The 18,041-nt window shown below is 54.4% G+C and overlaps 2 protein-coding genes across 7 annotated transcripts in view; both read right to left on the bottom strand.

Annotated features, from left to right (window-relative positions):
• THOP1 (thimet oligopeptidase 1) overlaps positions 1-18,041 on the bottom strand; it is a 285,623-nt gene that overhangs the window by 215,508 nt on the left and 52,074 nt on the right. The gene's annotated exons all lie outside the window — the stretch shown is intronic.
• Positions 1-18,041, bottom strand: part of ADAMTSL5 (ADAMTS like 5) — a 34,027-nt gene that overhangs the window by 14,525 nt on the left and 1,461 nt on the right. Inside the window, exons 1-3 of one of the 6 annotated variants that reach the window (XM_079960703.1) lie at positions 16,639-16,825; positions 11,886-11,947; positions 7,683-7,819 (exon numbers count right to left, since the gene is read on the bottom strand). In XM_079960703.1, the coding sequence (XP_079816829.1) occupies positions 7,683-7,819; positions 11,886-11,947; positions 16,639-16,810 (371 nt within the window). In that variant the 5' untranslated portion in view covers positions 16,811-16,825. Of the gene's footprint in view, positions 1-7,682; positions 7,823-11,885; positions 11,948-15,769; positions 16,116-16,616; positions 16,826-18,041 lie in introns of those variants that run through there. The other 5 variants (XM_079960702.1, XM_079960704.1, XM_079960706.1 and 2 more) reach the window with 5 other exon arrangements.

An 18,041-nucleotide genomic window follows, 5' to 3' on the forward strand; every position in this document is an offset into this window, starting at 1 on the left:
GATCTGTTCTGGGAGGGGCTGAATGGAGCTGTGAAAGACGAACTAGCGAGAGGGGAAAGACCCAACAGCACTACAGAAGTCGTCCAAAGAGCGTTGGCGATAGGGGTGCGCCTGGAAGAACGTCCTTGGAGCAGGGATGAGGGACGTATGGGGAGCACACAAGCCAGAAGAACTCCTTTCCTACCCAGAGAGACAGCGCGCGCGCAGTCCACGCCTCCACTGGAAGGGGGAGAAGAGCCGATGGAGATAGGTGGTGCCAGGGCTCAGACAGCAACCAGAGCCCAGACACCAGGAGCAGTAAAGGTGAAGCCTCCTAGAGGGAGCAAGAAGTGTTATATCTGCGACAGTGCACAGCACATGGCCAAAGAGTGTCCCCAGAGGCTCCAGAGGCAAACTGCAGCCTCAGCAACAGTAAAGGGAGCAGTTCAGCAGGGGGAACAGCTGCAGGGAAACGACGAAGCCTGGTTGGAGGCAGAGGCACTGGGGCCCAGCCAGGCGAGTCAGTGAAGCAGTCCCCAGAGATTTTACAGCCCACAGACCCCCTCCCGCCCAAACCAGTGGTGCAACTCACAGCATCACTCCAGCTGCCCAATGGACTCACCCTGGAAGTCCCTATTACCATTGACTGTGGTAGTAATGCAGACTTTGTAGGAGTGGATTTCATCAAGCAACATCGCATAGCGCTCCTACCAGCCACGATGCCCCTAAACGTCGTCACGGTCGATGGCAGAGAGCTACTGGGAGGACAGGTGGTACAGCAAACACCGCCAATGGTGATGCAAATTGGAAATCACCGCGAAGTCATCAGCTTCAACGTCACCCACCTGTCGGACACGCCCATAGTGTTGGGCATGAGTTGGCTGGATAGGCACAGCCCAGCATTAGCGTGGTACCAGCGTCAATTAACCTTCTGCTCTTCCTACTGCGCAGAGCACTGCATTCTGACCGGCCAGGAAGCTGAGGGGCAAGAGGATGAACTACGGCTACACTTAGGCATGGTGCAAGCGGTACCCAACAAGTACAAGGCGTTTTTGGAGGTCTTCTGTGAGAAGGAAGCGGACAAGCTGCCTCCCCACAGGCCCTACGACTGCAAGATTGACCTCCTGCCGGGGGCGACGCTGCCGACTGGGAAACTGTATTCCATGTCTGAAGACGAACTGCAGGAACTCAGGGAGTTCATAGATCACAATTTGAAGTGGGGATTCATCCAAGAATCCAAAGCAGTGGGGGGCAGTGTTTTTCGTGAAGAAGAAAGACACGCCCCAACGGAGGTTGGTAGTTGATTACCGGATCCTCAACTCCAGGACAAAGCCCACAGCATTCCCCATGCCCAAGATCGACGACCTGCTCGCGACGGTGAGGAAGGGACGCATCTTCACCAAGTTGGATCTACGAGGGGCGTACAACCTTATACACATGCGGGAGGGCGATGAGTGGAAGACGGCCATGTTTACACCTTTAGGCACCTATGAATATCGAGTTATGCCGTTTGGTTTGCAAAATGGCTCCCATTGTTTCCAAGCCTTCATGCACCACGTGTTAGCGGGACTCCTCTACAAGAAGTGCGTCTGCTTCCTAGATGACATCCTGATCTTCTCGGAATCGCAGGAGGCTCACGAGAGAGACGTCAAGGAGATCCTGCAGAGACTACGGGAGCACAGACTTTACGCCAAACTGGAGAAGTGCCAGTTCGACATGACGGAGGTGGATTTCCTGGGCTACAAGCTGTCCGACAAGGGACTCGCCATGGACAGCGCCAAGGTCCGCTCGGTGTTGGACTGGAAGAGCCCGCGCAATCGGAAGGAGGTCCAGAAGTTTGTCGGCTTCGCCAACATTTATCGCAAGTTCATCAAGGGGTTCGCGATGGAGACGGCGGCCATCACGGACACCCTCAGCTCCAAGAAGAAGAAATTCACCTGGACGGACCAGGCGGAGCAGTCCTTTCAGAGACTCAAGCGTCTCTTCGCGTCCGAAGAACAGCTGCTACACGTAAACCCCAGCAAACCAATGAGGGTGGAGACAGGCGCCTCGGACAGAGCGGTGGGGGCGATCCTGTTGCAGCAAGATCCGCAAGGGGACTGGAGGCCGTGCGCATTCTACTCCAGGAAGCTCAGCAAGTCGGAACAGAACTACACCATCTGGGACAGGGAGTTGCTGGCCATCCATGCAGCCTTCAAGGCGTGGCGGCACTTCCTCATCGGAGCCAAGCACACAGTGCAAGTCCGCACAGACCATAAGAACCTGGAGTACTGGCGCACAGCGCGGTTCCTGAACCAGAGACACATCCGCTGGGCGGAGTTCTTTGCGGATTTCGACTTCCGGATAGAATACATCCCGGGAGACAACAATGTCATGGCGGATGCACTGTCCAGGAAGCCGCAGTATCTCGAGGAAGCGCCACCGGTGGCAGCCAAACACATTTTCGCACCGAAGGCGTGGGCGTGTGCCTCAGCCACCGTGGACCTGGACGCAGTACGTCGCGCGCTGCAGACGGATTCATTTGCACAATCCAAGATGGAGGAGGTGCGAAGGGGCACAGCGAAGGACGACGAGTTCCAGATACGCGACGGACTGCTCATCCGCAAAGGGGCCCTCTACGTGCCGGGAGACGACCTCCGCGCGAAAGTACTGCAGCAGTTACACGACGCGCCCAGCGCTGGGCACTTCGGCAAGGACAAGACGGCGGAACTAGTAGCCAGAGACTTTTGGTGGCCCAAGATGAGGGCAGAAGTCGCGGATTACGTCACTAGGTGTGACACATGCCAGAGGGCCAAACCAGTACACAGACCGCCAGCGGGACTGCTGGAACCGTTGCAGACGCCGCTAGAGCCGTGGGAGAAAGTGGCCCTGGACTTTGTCACAGATCTGCCCAGCTCGCGGGGCAAAACAGCGGTACTCGTAGACCTGTTCACCAAGATGGCGCACTTCATTCCTTGCACGAAGGTGGCCACAGCGGAACAGACCGCCAAACTGTTCATAGATCACGTGTTCAAGGTTCACGGCTTGCCGCGGTCCATCCTGACCGGGGTCGCCAATTCATCTCGAGCTTCTGGCAGAAGCTGCTAGGCATCCTGAACGTCAAGATCAACTTAGCGTCAGCACGACACCCGCAGACCAACGGACAAGCGGAGAGGGTCAACGCCATCATGCAGCAGTGCCTGAGATGCTACGCGAATCAACAGCCCTCGACCTGGGTGGACTACCTACCGCTGGCCGAGTTTGCCTACAACAACACGAAGCACGTGTCCACGGGGGTGACACAGTTCTTCGCCAACAATGGGCGGCATCCCAGAACCTTCCCGGGATTAGAGAAAGTGGGGGAGGGGGAGACACAGGGAGCAGAGGCCTTGGCAGCGGAATTACAGGAGGTCCACGAGCAGCTCCGAAGGCACTTAGAACTAGCAAAACACGCCTACAAAGTACAGGCAGACAGGCACAGGAGAGTCGGGGAAGACATCCAAGTGGGGGACTGGGTCTGGTTAGCAGCCCAGGCAGTGCCGGCCAGAACGTTAGCTAAGAAGAAGCTTGGACACAAGCAGCTAGGGCCTTACCAAGTCGAGGCACAAATCAATCCGGTAGCCTTCCGGTTGACACTCCCGGAGGGCTCCAGAATGCACCCGGTCTTTCATAGGTCAGTGCTTACACCATACAAGGAACCCCACAGGTTTCAGGCGCCAGGGAAAGCACCAGACCCACCCCGCAAATCGCCAACAAGGGGGGGGTCACCGAGGGCGGCGCCACCCAACGAGGTCACGGAGATTTTAGACTCGAGATGGGGGGAAGAGGGGGTTGAATATCTCCTCGCCAGGGAAGGTACCCCGGCCAGCGCCAACAGGTGGGTACCGTACTATGCCGTGGAGGAGCACTACCTCAAAGACGAGTTCCATGCACTCTTCCCACACAGACCTATGCCGGCGGACTTTTTCAACGACTATCTTTTCACACCCACACTTTCAGCCAGCACGTTCCAGGGGTTCTCATCAGCTGAGGAAACGGCGCCAGAAACAAGCTCCCCAGAGGGATCACTCTCGGGGTTTGCCACAGACCACTCTTACTGGTGGGACAATCAACCAGAAGTGGGGTGGAGCAGGGAACTGCTGAGGGGGCCCTTACACGCAGCATCACCCGAGGCAACGGGGAGAGAGGGACATGGACGCGTTGGGGGAGGATCCTGGGTTCGAGCACAGCTGCAGAGAGATGGAAGCAGAGGAGATCAACGTCGATGAGCCCATTACGGACTGGCCAGATCCAGCTGGCGGGCTGCACACCAGGGGGGAAGAACTGTATCCCGCACTCACCCCCACAGCACTGGAGCAACCGGAACCCGCACCCGAAGAGGGGGAGGGGGGAAGGGGGGCTTCGAGGGGGGGATGGATGTCAGGGGCTCAGGAGCAGAGGCACAGGGGAGAGAGGAAATGGAGAGCAAAGGGGAAGAATCTGAGGACAGCGTAGGGGAGTATGAGAGTGGCCCGAGAGATTCCATAAGCTTCTCCAGCGAATCAGAAGATTCCCAGAGGGGGCGCCAACAGCCAGTGCAAGGGTGGTCCCAGGGGGGACACACCAGAAGCAAGGGTCCAGCGGGGACTCCCAAAGCAGCAGCGAGAGATCAGGACCGGCTCCTCCACCAGAGCGTAGTGGGGGGGAAGAATCTCATGTATCAGGACCAGCTTCTCCTCCAGCAGGGAGAGAAGATGAATCAGGGCTGGCCACGCCTCCATCGCAGAGTGAGGGAACGGAGGGGAAGTCAGGTCCAGCTAGCCTCCCTGAAGGGGGAAGCAGTGACAGGAGCAGTGTAACGGTCAGGAGGAAGGTTGCCAGCTGGGCGCGCGCGCCAAGTTCAAATGTACAGGCGCGCGGGACAGCAGGAAGCACGGATTGGGAACCAGGTCCTAAAGCCCGCCGGAGGGAGGGGGAAGACTCAGGGGACTCAGCGTCAGAAGAGTCTAGAAAGGACAAGACCCCAGCGGACAGGCGGACCCAGAGGAGGAAAGAGCAAAGGAAGAGGTGGAGCAAGGCTAGAGTCTTAAACTGGTGTCTGGGGGGTGGAGATTCAGACGGAGCTTCAGCGGTCTAGGGTTTAAGACGTAGGGCTGCACGCCGCGGCTTTGAAATCGAAACTGCGTTTCAATAAAGACTCTTGTATATAACAACGGACTGGCGTTGGTCCTTGATGAGCTGGGACCTCGGGCAGCCCTGACAACATGTTCCTGCCCCACAAAGCCACAGTGGCTGAGCCTCTTCACCGACTCCTTAGCACAAAGACGCCTTGGGCCTGGGGTCATCGGGAGACGACGGCCTTCAACGCGGTCAAGGCTCTCCTTTCATCAGACAGTGTGCTGGTACAGTACAGTGAATCCAGGCCGCTGGTCCTTGCCTGCGACGCCTCACCTTTTGGCATCGGTGCTGTCCTTAGTCACCGTTTTCCAGACGGAAGAGAAGCACCGCTCGCCTACTTTTCCAGGACGCTATCTCCGACGGAACGGAATTACAGCCAGCTCGACAAGGAGGCACTGGCACTTGTGGCTGGAGTGAAGAGGTTCCATGAATACCTCTATGGCAGGACTTTTGACCTCATCACTGACCACAATCCACTCCTGGGCCTCCTCGCCGGTGATCGTCCAACTCCACCGGTCCTCTCGCCACGCATGCTGCGATGGACTGTTTTCCTGGCTGCCTACCACTACCGGCTCATCCATCGCCCCGGGAAATCGATGGGCCATGCCAACGCCCTCAGCCGTTGCCCTCTTCCAGCATTTGTGGAAGACCCGGCTCCAGCTTCATCGCTCCTTCTGATTGACGATCTTCCGGCAACGCCTGTATCGGCTGCCACTGTGGCCTCCGCGTCTGCCCAGGATCGCACCATCAGCCGGGTGCTCAACTGGGTGTGGAGGGGGTGGCCACAAGGGCCTTTTGCATTGGAGTTCCAGCCCTTCGCAACCAGACAACATGAACTCTCAGCTCATCGCGGCTGTCTGCTGTGGGGAGACCGCGTCGTGATTCCCTAGGGACTCCGTCAGCGCGTCCTGGAGGCTCTGCACGTTGGCCACCCGGGAATTGTCAAAATGAAGGCGTTGGCTCGGTGTTACGTCTGGTGGCCTAATATGGACGATGCCATCACTGCCTGGGTGTCCGCCTGTCAAGCGTGCCAAGAGTCGAGGCCTGCACCACCGGCAGCTAAGGGACACACCTGGGAGATGCCAAAGACACCCTGGTCGAGGGTGCACATCGATCTGGCTGGCCCCTTTCACGGCCGGACCTTTATGGTAGTGGTGGACGCCTATTCCAAATGGCTGGAGGTCGCCCTGATGCCCTCCACCACTACCGAAGCCGTCATCCGGGTGCTGCGAGGCCTGTTTGCAACGCATGGGTGTCCTGATGTCCTTGTCTCTGACAACGGACCGCAGTTCACGTCAGGCATGTTTGAGCGGTATTATTTGGGACTGGGCATCCGCCATGCCCTAACGGCACCCTTTCATCCATCCAGCAACGGGCAAGCGGAAAGAATGGTGCGCTCGGCAAAAGAGGCACTGGCGCGCCTGGACCGGGGAGACTGGCATGAGCGGGTCGCCGAATACTTGTTCGTGCAACACATCACCCCTCATGCGGCCACAGGGCGGAGTCCTGCTGAACTGCTTACGGGCCGCCGCCTCAGGTCACCGCTCGACCGGCTGCACCCGGACTTTGCCGTGGCTGAACCCCCAGGCTGTGCCAACGCGCCACGGTCATTTGTCCCAGGAAACCAGGTCTTTGCCCGGAACTATGTGGGGGACATTCCTTGGGTGCCAGCCACAGTAGTGGGAGTCACTGGACCTCGCTCGTACCAGGTGGCACTCGAAGACGGACGCTTGTGGCGACGGCACATAGACCAGCTTAGGCGCAGGGTTGGGGACATGGACACTACCGAGGTGCCCCCAACTGCGCTTGCGGCTCCAGAAGAGACACGTACAGATGGCGAGGCCCCACCTACACCTCCCTCGCAAACTGCCAGCGTGGAGCCGAACCAAGCCGCTTCAGAGGGTCTGCCAGACTTACCACAGACTCAGACCACTCCACTTGCGGAGGCTCCACCCACAGCAGCGGATCCAGGGGAGTTGGTTCCAACGCCACCTAGGGTCGCACCACAACCTCAGCAAGAACTGTGTGGCCCTCCGGACTTGGCTACCAGTCCCCGGCGGTCTGGCAGAGTTCCCAAGCGCCCAACTTATTTAAAGGACTATGTTGTTGGACATGTATCACTGTTGGTCTAAGTATGGGAAATGTAACCGATATGCTTTTGTGCCTAATTGAACCATTACGCGTAGTGCTGTATATAAGGAAACCATTACGATTGTAACTAACGCCTTATCTCGGTGGGGAGGGGTGTTATGTAGTGAAGTTTCACCCTGGGCCAGCAGGGGGATACTGTATATAGTTTTCACTCAGGTCTGTAGATAGTTTTCACTCAGGTCCACGTCAGTTATTTTAGGCGGGAAACGCTGGGCTGTTGTTGCTACAATGTTGACAGCCGGCTGCCTATAAAAGCAGGCCGGCTGAGCTGTTTGCAGTCAGTTCTATTCCAGCTTACAAAATAAAGAGCTACTTGGAGAAATCGCTGTGTCGTCTGCTATGTCAACCCACAACTTAACACCCAGGCAGTCACATCCCATGGCCCCCTCCCCGACAAACAGGGCAGGCCAGCTCACCTGATGCATCGTCGTGTCCGAAAGGAGGCTCCGTCCCCGCAGGTACTGGAGCAGGCACTCCAACCGCCCCAGTGCGTCCATGCCCCGTAGCCCAGCTGGCGTCTCTGGCGGGGCCGGGGGCCCATGTGGTCTGTCCCCTACTTAAAGGAAGATGTCAAAGTCACCAGGCTCTGGCAGGTGCGGGGGCAAGAGGGCAGCTTTGGGTATTACCTTACCAATTCCCCTAGTCATGAGACGCAACATTTTTGGGAAGCAGCTACGCCTCGTAGGGCCACCATGGAGAAGGTCCTGTCTTGAAGGTCGTCCTTGAAAGTTTTTAAGTAGAGGTTAAGATGCTGTAAGTCCTCAAGCATCCATGGCCATCCAATCTCTGCTTAAAAACCTCCAGGGAAGGAGAGTCAACCACCTTCCATTCCACATCTGAACAGCTCTTACTGCCAAAAATTTCTTCCTGACGTTTTGGTGGAATCTCTTTTTTTGTAACTTAAAGCCATGGGTTCAGGTCCTACCCTCTGAAGCAGAAGAAACCAAGCTTGCTCCATTCTCCATGTGGCAACCCTTGGAGGCAAAACATCCCCAGTTCAAAACATGTCCAGTTCTGGGCACCACAGTTCAAGAAGGACACTGACAAACTGGAACGTGTCCAGAGGAGGGCAACCAAAATGGTCAAAGGCCTGGAAACGATGCCTTATGAGGAACGGCTAAGGGAGCTGGGCATGTTTAGCCTGGAGAAGAGGAGGTTAAGGGGTGATATGATAGCCATGTTCAAATATATAAAAGGATGTCACATAGAGGAGGGAGAAAGGTTGTTTTCTGCTGCTCCAGAGAAGCGGACACGGAGCAATGGTTCCAAACTACAAGAAAGAAGATTCCACCTAAACATTCGGAAGAACTTCCTGACAGTAAGAGCTGTTTGACAGTGGAATTTGCTGCCAAGGAGTGTGGTGGAGTCTCCTTCTTTGGAGGTCTTTAAGCAGAGGCTTGACAACCATATGTCAGGAGTGCTCTGATGGTGTTTCCTGCTTGGCAGGGGGTTGGACTCCATGGCCCTTGTGGTCTCTTCCAACTCTAGGATTCTATGATTCTTAAATTGTGGCGCCCAGAACTGGACACAGGACTCCAGGTGTGGTCTGACCAAGGCAGAATAGAGCGGCACTAGGACTTGATCTGGACACTAGACTTCTGCGGATGCATCATTAGTTCTTTTTTCGCTGCTGCATCACATTCTGTGCAACAACAAGGTCCTTTTGTATTGTTTTTATTAAGGATTTTCTTGAGTTACAATAGTACAAACATCATCTCTATTTTCAGATAATAAAGATCGTGACCAAGGTCTTTTAGATGTATGGCTTAGTCATTTGGGAATATCCTGAGCAATAAGCCAGAGAAATTGGGGTGGAGGTTATTTGGGGTGGGGGCCCCACCTGCCTCCATGCATCACCCCCTCCTTTTTTTGTGAAGTCTTCCTCACTGCCCAGTGAAAAGGGGGGGGCTCTTTCAGCCTTCACAAAACACTCCAGCCATTGTCTTGGTAATTGTCTGTTTCTCATCCTTTCCACTCCTCTGAAGGAAAGTCTGGAGCCTCCTTCCAAAGTCTGCTTTATCTCTTCCCAGACATTTGGAAAGGGCTTTCAGCGCACCATGAAGAAACCTTCCCCACAGTGTGAAGGAGCCAAGCTCTGCCTGAGCATGCAATGCACACACAACACACAGAGGAAAGCTGCTTCCCCAAAGCTCAGGCTGCAAGCAGGAGGGGAGATAAGATCAGCCTTTGCTAAATAGCCCAGATGCAGGAGGGGTTTTTTGGTGGGGGGAGATCCTCCTCTCCGTCCTCCTTCCAGCAGTGGAGCCTGGGAAGGCCCCACTCTGTTTACAAAAGGAAGGTCAAGGGAATTAAATGTTTATTGTGGCGCTAAGCAAGGGGCAGGACCACAAGGTGGAGGCGTCCCCAGTTGTGGCAGGGTGACCGCAGTGACCACAAGGGAGGAATGACTGAGGATGAAGAAGGGGGTGCATGGGGACAAAAGGAGAGGGTGGGTGGGTGGGAGCAGCTGGCCAAGAGCATTGGGGCTGCATCGGAGCAGGTGGGCAGTTAGCTCATATCTTGCACAAAAATCTGCTTTTTTAATTTTTAAAAAAACCACCTCTCGGAAATCCCCCAAAGCTCACAGGGATCCTGAGCCTGCCTGTCTTGCTTCAGAAAACAAAGAAGCCCTTTGCACAGACAGATGCAGGCCCCCCTTCTCCAGCAGAGCATCCATGTGGTATGCAGAAGGCTCCAGGCAGGACTGGGAGAGACGCCCCCCCCCCCCCCGAGTCTCAAAAACCTGGAGAGTTGCTGCTGGTCAGTGCAGACAATACTGAACTAGGTGAGCCAAAGTTCTGGCTCGTGATTGAAGGGGCCATTAGAATATTGTTCTCTATATGATCCCCTTTGTGTGAATCTGTGCTTCAGGGACCCATTAGCAGATATGTGTGGTCCATCATGATAACGCTGCTTCGTAAGAAACTAGCAACCGAGATAGACTGCCTCTGGTGCTGGAGGTTCCATAAGGGCCTAAGCAGAGTCAAGCCAAAGGGGGTGCGTTTGGCCCACTCCTGAGAAGGGAGCCCAGAAAACCAGAGGGAGATCTTTGCTCTCCTAATGGGTTTCATGAAATTGATGGTTAAACATCCAGGGAGAGGGTGGAATAAACAGGTTGGTGGCCAGCAGACTGGAAGCTGGGGGGGAGGGGGCGGCGGCTGAGCATTACTTCCATCACCAAAGCAAGCAAAGGCAGGCCTGGGATGGGATGCTTCAGCTGAGATTCCTGCATTGCAGGGAGTTGGACTAGATTAAGGTTACCAGATTTTTTTCAGTGAATCCAGGGACACTTTTCAACTTCAGTTGATTTTGTATGGGGACTGATTTGTAAATCCGGGGACTGTCCCCGGGAAACGGGACGTCTGGTAACCTTAGACTAGATGACTCTCAGGGATCCCTTCCGATTCTACGATTCTAGGATTCTAAGATTCTTTCTTGTCTTGGATGGAAACTTTCCTTGCAGCCATTGCCCCGCCCTCTCTTACTCCTAGCTCCACCCATCAATGGCCTCTGGCCGCCAGAAGGAGATGTGGCCCCCGGTCCCCTTTGCGTGCTCTCCTCCGTTGGCGTCAAAGATCCCAAGGGAAATCGTAATCTGACATCATCCTGCTCCCGCCAAGGGTCCTGGGAAAGGGGCCGGGATGATTGCCTTGCCTCTGGACATTTTCAGCCTAATTGCATTAAAACTACAGTATTTACAAATTGGATGGTCTCAAGGCTTCCTGTTGACGTCAGAGGCAGCACTCTCCCCTCCCAGAACCCCCCAGAACCCCAACTCTGTTCACTAGGCCTCACTTCCCCACAGCCACCGGTCCCAGCCGCCTCCCAATCTGCTGCCCCAAGCAGGATCCTGAACCTGGGGAAGCAAGGGGGGAGCAGCAGCAGGACCCCTCAAGGAAGCGCAAGGCTGACCATGCAAATGTCACCTCCTCTGCCCAGACGCTGACTTTTGGAACCGGGAGACTGAACTTCCACCTGCAAATCTTGCTCTCTGCCAAGCTTGGCTGGAGGCCAACCAGTTGAGCCATTGCTTGGGCTGGCTGCCAGTCCAAACAAAGGATGCTGTCAGAATCAGACCCACACAGGCCCATCTGGTCCAGCCTCCTCCCCTCACAGTGGCCTAATACCCCTGAGAACCTAGGAATCCAGATAGACTGCCTCTGGACCTGGAGGTTCTTCTGGATCAGGCCAAAGGGGACCCATCTAGTGCAGCCCCCTGCTCTCACAGTTGCCTGTGGAAAACCTCCAAGGGAGATCCCAGCACAGGAGCAGCTCTCCTGTCCTGCGGTTTCCAGCTGCCTCCAAATATGGAGGAAGAGCAGAGCCTCCCCTCTCCTCCTCCTCCATGAATTTGCCCAGTCCGCTTAAAGCCATTGCTGCCTCCTGGGGGAGGGAGTTCCTCATGTGAATTTTGTGCTGCGTCAGGAAGTTCTACCAAGCCAGATTTGGACTCTCATCTTCCCTCCCTCCCCACCACCTTAAAGCTTTGCTTCACACCCCACCTGCTGAAGAGTTATGGAGAGCAACAAATCAGCCTTAACAGCACAACCTGGATCTGCCAGCATGTGGGGGCCGGGGGGGGGCCTCTGGGGCTCCCAGTCACCTGCTCTCCAACTTACCTGAACGGTGCACAGGAAGGTCAGCCAGATGAGGAAGACGGTGGTCAGGGGAGAGGTGCTCCTGCAAGAAAGAGAAGGAAATACTCTAACGAGGGCCTATTGCCAGCTTCATTAATGGCTGATCCTGAAATGTAGGATCCCCTCCAAACTGGTGCCAATGTTTTGTGCTAGTTTTGTGCCGTGAACCCCTCATTTTGTGCCACCGCCCCAGCTGAGTAATTGACACTCAAAGCAGAGAGGGGGGTAGGAATACCCCAAAACCCAACATTGTCTGATTGAAGCTTCTATGGTCCAGAAATCAGGGGAAGGAGAGAGACAGACAGACAGACAGACAGACAGACAGACAGACAGACAGACAGACAGATGGACAGGTCAAGTTGGTGGCCATTGCTACCGCTTGTGGCAGGGAGTTCCACAATTTAACAAAAAAGTCCTTCCTTTTCTCTGTCCCAAATCTTCCAACCCTCAGCTCTGTTGGATGTCCATGATTTCTAGCAGGAGGAGAGAGAGAGGAAAACTGCCACTCTCCCCATTCCAGGCATCATTTATAACTTCCTACCCGGTCACATCTGCCTCATTTTTTATTGAAACTCAAAAGTCTCAAACACTTCAGCCTTTCTCCATTGGCTTAACTGCAGCCTCAGTTTGCAGAGGCCCCCCCCCCCATGGCCAGAGGACCTCTGGGCATGTGCAGAGGGCCTTTCCCCTTATGGTTTCCCCCCCAAATCAGTCCCCTGGGCAAGGAGAGGAGAACACCAAGCTGCCTGTTCTGGACACCACCTGACGCTGCCAGATATATTTATTCTGACATTTCGATCCTGTGGGTGGATGAGAGGGTGAGAGGCAGCAGCGATAAGGGGCTCACGTGCCCTGGAAAAAGAATAGGGGGGGAGAGGGAGGGGTCCCCTTGGAGGGTGTCAGTTGCATCCAGGGCCGACAGAAAATTATGAATTATGCAGAAGAGAGGAAATGGCGTGGGGGGGGGGAGAGAGAGAGAGAGAGAGTTTTCCTCCCTCTCTCTAAACACTACACCGCGCCTGGGCAGCCAACATATGTGGAAGATTCAGGGCAGAGAAAAGGAAGGCTTTCTCAGTTGAAGTGTGGAACGCCCTCCCACAGGAGGCAGCACTGACCACCGGCCTGGACAGCTTTAAAAGAAGGGAGGAAAGGGCTATGGATTTCTACTGGCCAGGATGGCTCGGCTCTGCCTCAACAGATGGAGGCAGCAATGCTTCTGAATCTCAGTTGCTGGAACTCCCAGGAGGGGAGATGGTTGCTCTTGCACTCAGCTCCTGCTTGTGGGTGTCCCAGAAGAGGTCTCTAGTTGGCCACTGGGCTAGACAGGGGTGGGGGGTGGCTTTGGCCTTTGTATGCCCTCATGGAACCTCCAGGCTCTGAGGCAGTCTACCTGGATTCCTAGTTTCTTAGGGGTATTTGGAGCCCGTGAGAGGAGGATGCTGGGCTGGGTGGGCCCCCTTGGGCCTGATTCAGCAGCCAGGGCCTTTGTATGCCCTCATGGAACCTCCAGGCTCTGAGGCAGTCTACCTGGATTCCTAGTTTCTTAGGGGTGTTTGGAGCCCGTGAGAGGAGGATGCTGGGCTGGGTGGGCCCCCTTGGGCCTGATCCAGCAGCCAGCTCCCCTCATGTTCTTAATCAAAGTGGAAAAAAGAAAACCCAGACTCTCCGGAGAATCAAGGGAGAATCAAGGGCGCAGGCGGGCAGAACGCCAGGGGTTCCCCCGTCCACCCTGCATGAGCCGTGAGTCACCCAGAGCCATATGTGGGAGTAGAATCATAGAATCGCAGAATCATAGAGTTGGTAGGGAGCCCCAGCAGTCATCTAGTCCAACCCCCTGCCATGCAGAAATCTCAGCTAAAGCATCCCTGGCAGATGGCCATCCGACCTCTGCTTAAAATCTCCAAGGAAGGAGAGTCCCCAACCTCCCAAGGAAAACTGTTCCACTGTCAGACAGCTCTTAGTGACATGAATTTCTTCCTGATGTTGAGACGGAATCTTCTTTCTTGCAACTTGAAACCATTGATTCGAAAAATAATTATTGACATTGATTCAGGGCTGGAAACCTCTTATGGACTTTTTGCATGAAAGAGAAAACGAACCTGCAATATTGTGACTTAAAGATTGAAAAAATACTGATTATGGGAGATAGGAAGCTTGGATGTTAAGGAGTGAATACTGCACAGTGGTACCTCAGGTTAAGAACTTAATTCGTTCTGGAGGTCCATTATTAACCTGAAACTGTTCTTAACCTGAGGTACCACTTTAGCTAATGGGGCCTCATGCTGCCACTGCACGATTTCTGTTCTCATCCTGAAGCAAAGTTCTTAACCCGAGGTACTATTTCTGGGTTAGCAGAGTCCGTAACCTGAAGCGTCTGTAACCTGACGCGTCTGTAACCAGAGGTACCACTATACTATGCTTAGGTGCAGGACAAAAAACTGGAAGTCTTTATCTTTCTTTATTTCCCCCTCTTCTTTCTCCCCTCTTTTTTAAAAAAGTCTCTCTGGATTGGTTCTTTTTTAGATAAAGTATGTAATGTATTACATACTTAGAGTCCCATGGACTGCAAGAAGAACAAACCTCTCCATTCTGAAGGAAATCAGCCCTGAGTGCTCACTGGAAGGACAGATCCTGAAGCTGAGGTTCCAATACTTTGGCCACCTCATGAGAAGAGAAGACTCCCTGGAAAAGACCCTGATGTTGGGAAAGATGGAGGGCACAAGGAGAAGGGGACGACAGAGGACGAGATGGTTGGATAGTGTTCTCGAAGCTACCAGCATGAGTTTGACCAAACTGCGGGAGGCAGTGGAAGACAGGAGGGCCTGGCGTGCTCTGATCCAGGGGGTCATGAAGAGTCAGACACGACTAAATGACTAAACGACTAAACAACAACAAAAACACATACTGGTATTATAAAAATATATTTTGTGATGGGTATGATTTTTTGCATATTTTTAGACAAGTATCAACAAAAATACTATTAAAGAAAAAAACAATTAAAAAGGAAATGCTGGGACTGGGCCACCAATTCCTGGAATGGCTCCCTGCAAGTTGAGCCACGCTATCATTCCCCTGATATGAACAAAGCAGGAGGAGTGGATATCAAAGCCGTGGTCCCCTTCCTGCTGTGTCTGCCCTGCCTCACATCCCTTCCTATGCAGGGCAGAGCGAGCACTTGCTGAGATGCTCCCCCTTCTTTCCAGGCCTTCAGGGCAGGAGCAATTCTTGGGTTGGGATAGATGACCCTTGGATCCCTTCCAACACTACATTTATTTGATTCTACAGGGCAGGGACAGGCGCTCCCTTTCTGAGCACCTGGAGATGCCAGACGGCACTTAAGGCTGTCTGACGCTTGCATGCCTCACTCAAAAATGCCGGAGGCAGCAAACAGGGGCGGGGAAACATCAACAAGATTTAAGGGGCATCCCATGAAGTTCTGGCGCAGCAGGAGCGAAGCCAGACTCGCTTCCCATTCTCCTGCCTAAGCCTGGGGGGAGAAGCAGCTCTGCTGGAGCCAGCAAAGCTCAGCTTTGGCCCTCTGAGCATTCACAGAGTGGCTTTTCCTCAGCCTATTCTCCAGTGTCTGATAGGCCTACATGGCCCTAACAGCCACCCAGCCACCAGGCCTCCTTCTCTCTTAAATTGAGAAAGTGCAGCTCACAGGAACTCCCTGGGCATGGAATCATAGATGCATAGATTTGGAAAAGACCCCAAGGGTCATCTAGTCCAACCCCCTGAAATGCAGGAATCTCAGCTAAAGCCTCCATCACAGAGGGAGGGTCATTCAACCTCTGCTTTAAAAGCTCCAAGGATGAAGAGTCCACTACTTCCCAAGGAAGACCGTTCCACTCTTGAATAGCTCTTACTTTCAGAAAGTTCTTCCTGTTGTTTAGTCAGAATCTCCTTTCTTGTCACTTGAAGCCATGGGTTCAAGTCCTACCCTCCAGAGCAGGAGGAAACAACCTTGTTCCTTCTTCCAGTGGCAGCCCTTGAGATATTTGAAGATGGCTCTCCTATCTCCTCTCAGTCTCCTCTTTCCGAGACTAAACCCAGCTCCTTCAACCGTTCCTCATCACACTTGGTTTCCAGACCCTTGATCACCTTGGGCACCCTCTTCTGCACGCCTTCCAGCTTGTCAATACCCTCAGGGTCCCATCCAACTCTATGCTTCTATGATTCTGTTAAGGGCTGCAAATCCAGCACAGAAGTCCAGAATCCTAACGGGGGTGGGGGTGGGGGGTGAGGTGGAGGGTATCCAGTTGTCTTTGTTTGCCTGTAAGCAGCTTAGGAACAGGGCAAAATGCAAGTAAATAACGTCAATGAGAAGTCAGAGAACAGGGCAGCCTGCAAAAAACTGAGCTGGCTGAAGCTCTGTATTGTCTACACTGGCCGGCAGCCAGCAGCGGCTCTCCAAGGTTTCAGGCTCAGGGGTCTCTCCTAACTGGAGAGGCCAGCGGGGATTAAACTAGGGACCCACAGAGAGGTTGAAGTCAGGCACCCAAGGGAGATCCCTAAAACGTCGCCCCCCAAAAGTCTGGGGAGATACATGCGTTGGCACTTGCGATGGCCTCGATGTGCCTTTTCCACCCCACAACTCCGGGAACGGCAGCCTGTCTGCGACCCCCCTCCCCACAGCACCTTAGCCAGAGCCATTCCGGCCCGAGCCTCAGTTTCCCCCATCTCCAGCGCGCCCCGCCGATTAGCCCCCCTCACCCGGCGCCGTCGGCAGCGGCAGCGGCGCGCTCCTGGCCCGCGGGCCTCGCCATCCCGCCCGGGGCCGCGGCTCCTCTTCTCCCCGCCCGCCTGGCGGCGCCGCGGCGTCGCGGGACCTTGGTGGAAAGGGGGCGCCCGGGGGCGCCCGAGGGCCAGGCGGCTGGAGCGAGCGGGTCCCCCGCGCCGAGACGCATCCTTCCCGGGCTGCTTCGTCGGCTGCGAGGGAGCGGGGCCCGGCGGGGCTTGGACGGCGTCCCGGCGAGGGAGGAGGGAGGGAGGGAGGGAGGGAGGGAGGGAAGGAGGGGGATCCCCCCCCCACTTGCTGCTGCCTCTTCCCCAGAAAGGCGGCCGCCGTCCTCGGGTTCCTGAACATGTCAAATTCCCCTCCAGCGGGCAAGAAGGGGCGGGGCGCGCGGAATTGAGGGCTCTGAAGCCTGAAAACGGGGCGGAGCCCATTTCAAGAGCAGGGCTAAAAATACACCCCCCCCCAGGCAGCTCAGCCCACGCGCGACACCCCTCTAATATTGCCCCGTTTTATTGGAGGCGCAAACTTTTATTAGGGTCGCAAAGGGTGAATTTCTAGGGCGGGGGGAGGATTAATATTAACCCCCTCGGTCTCCTGCCTCATTTTCCAGGCCGCCTGCCAAAGCCACGGCGGGGAGGGCCAGGCTATAAATAAATGCGCACTCTTTGGGGGGAAGGTGTCCAAAAAGCAGAGAAGGGGGGCAGGTAAAGGAGGGGGCAGGACGGTGGGAAGTCGGGGGTCCGTCCACGACACACACACACTAACACTGGGGTGTCCCCCCATGGCAGCGTGGCATAGTGGTTAGAGTGTCGAACTAGGAGCTGGGAGACCTCAGGGTTCAAATCCCCATTCGGTCATGAAGCTCACTTGGTGTGACCTCGGGGCCAGTCCCTGCCTAAGCTACTTCGAAGGGTTGTTGTGGAGGTTAAATGAGGAGTCGGGGAACCATGTGAGCTACCTTGAGCTCCTTGGAGAAAAAGGGGAGATCTAATAGTAACAAAAATGAGTCAAATAATATATTTTTTTGCTTTATGCATGGCATATCTAATCAATATTATAATAGCAATCAAAAGAACCATTAAAGTTAGAAGATAATGAGAATATAATGACTTGAGTAAAAAATGGGTTTTGTATCATTCTGCCCCACCTACGGGGCACTTAGATACATTGGATGGGGCACTTTGTTACAAAGCATAAATTGTATTTGCAAAATTTTAATGGAAAAACCACATTTTTTATTGTGAGATATCATAATCAGCCTTACAATATGTTCCTTAAAATCTAAATTACATATCAAAACTAACAGTGTTTCACACATATCATAGACTTTATGGCAGGTTTTCTTAACAAAACATCAAAACTTATATTAATGTTTCCTCAAACACCTATGCATTAAAAAA

Source organism: Podarcis cretensis, assembly GCF_951804945.1.
Source record: "Podarcis cretensis genome assembly, chromosome: 18".
Lineage (NCBI taxonomy): Eukaryota > Metazoa > Chordata > Lepidosauria > Squamata > Lacertidae > Podarcis > Podarcis cretensis.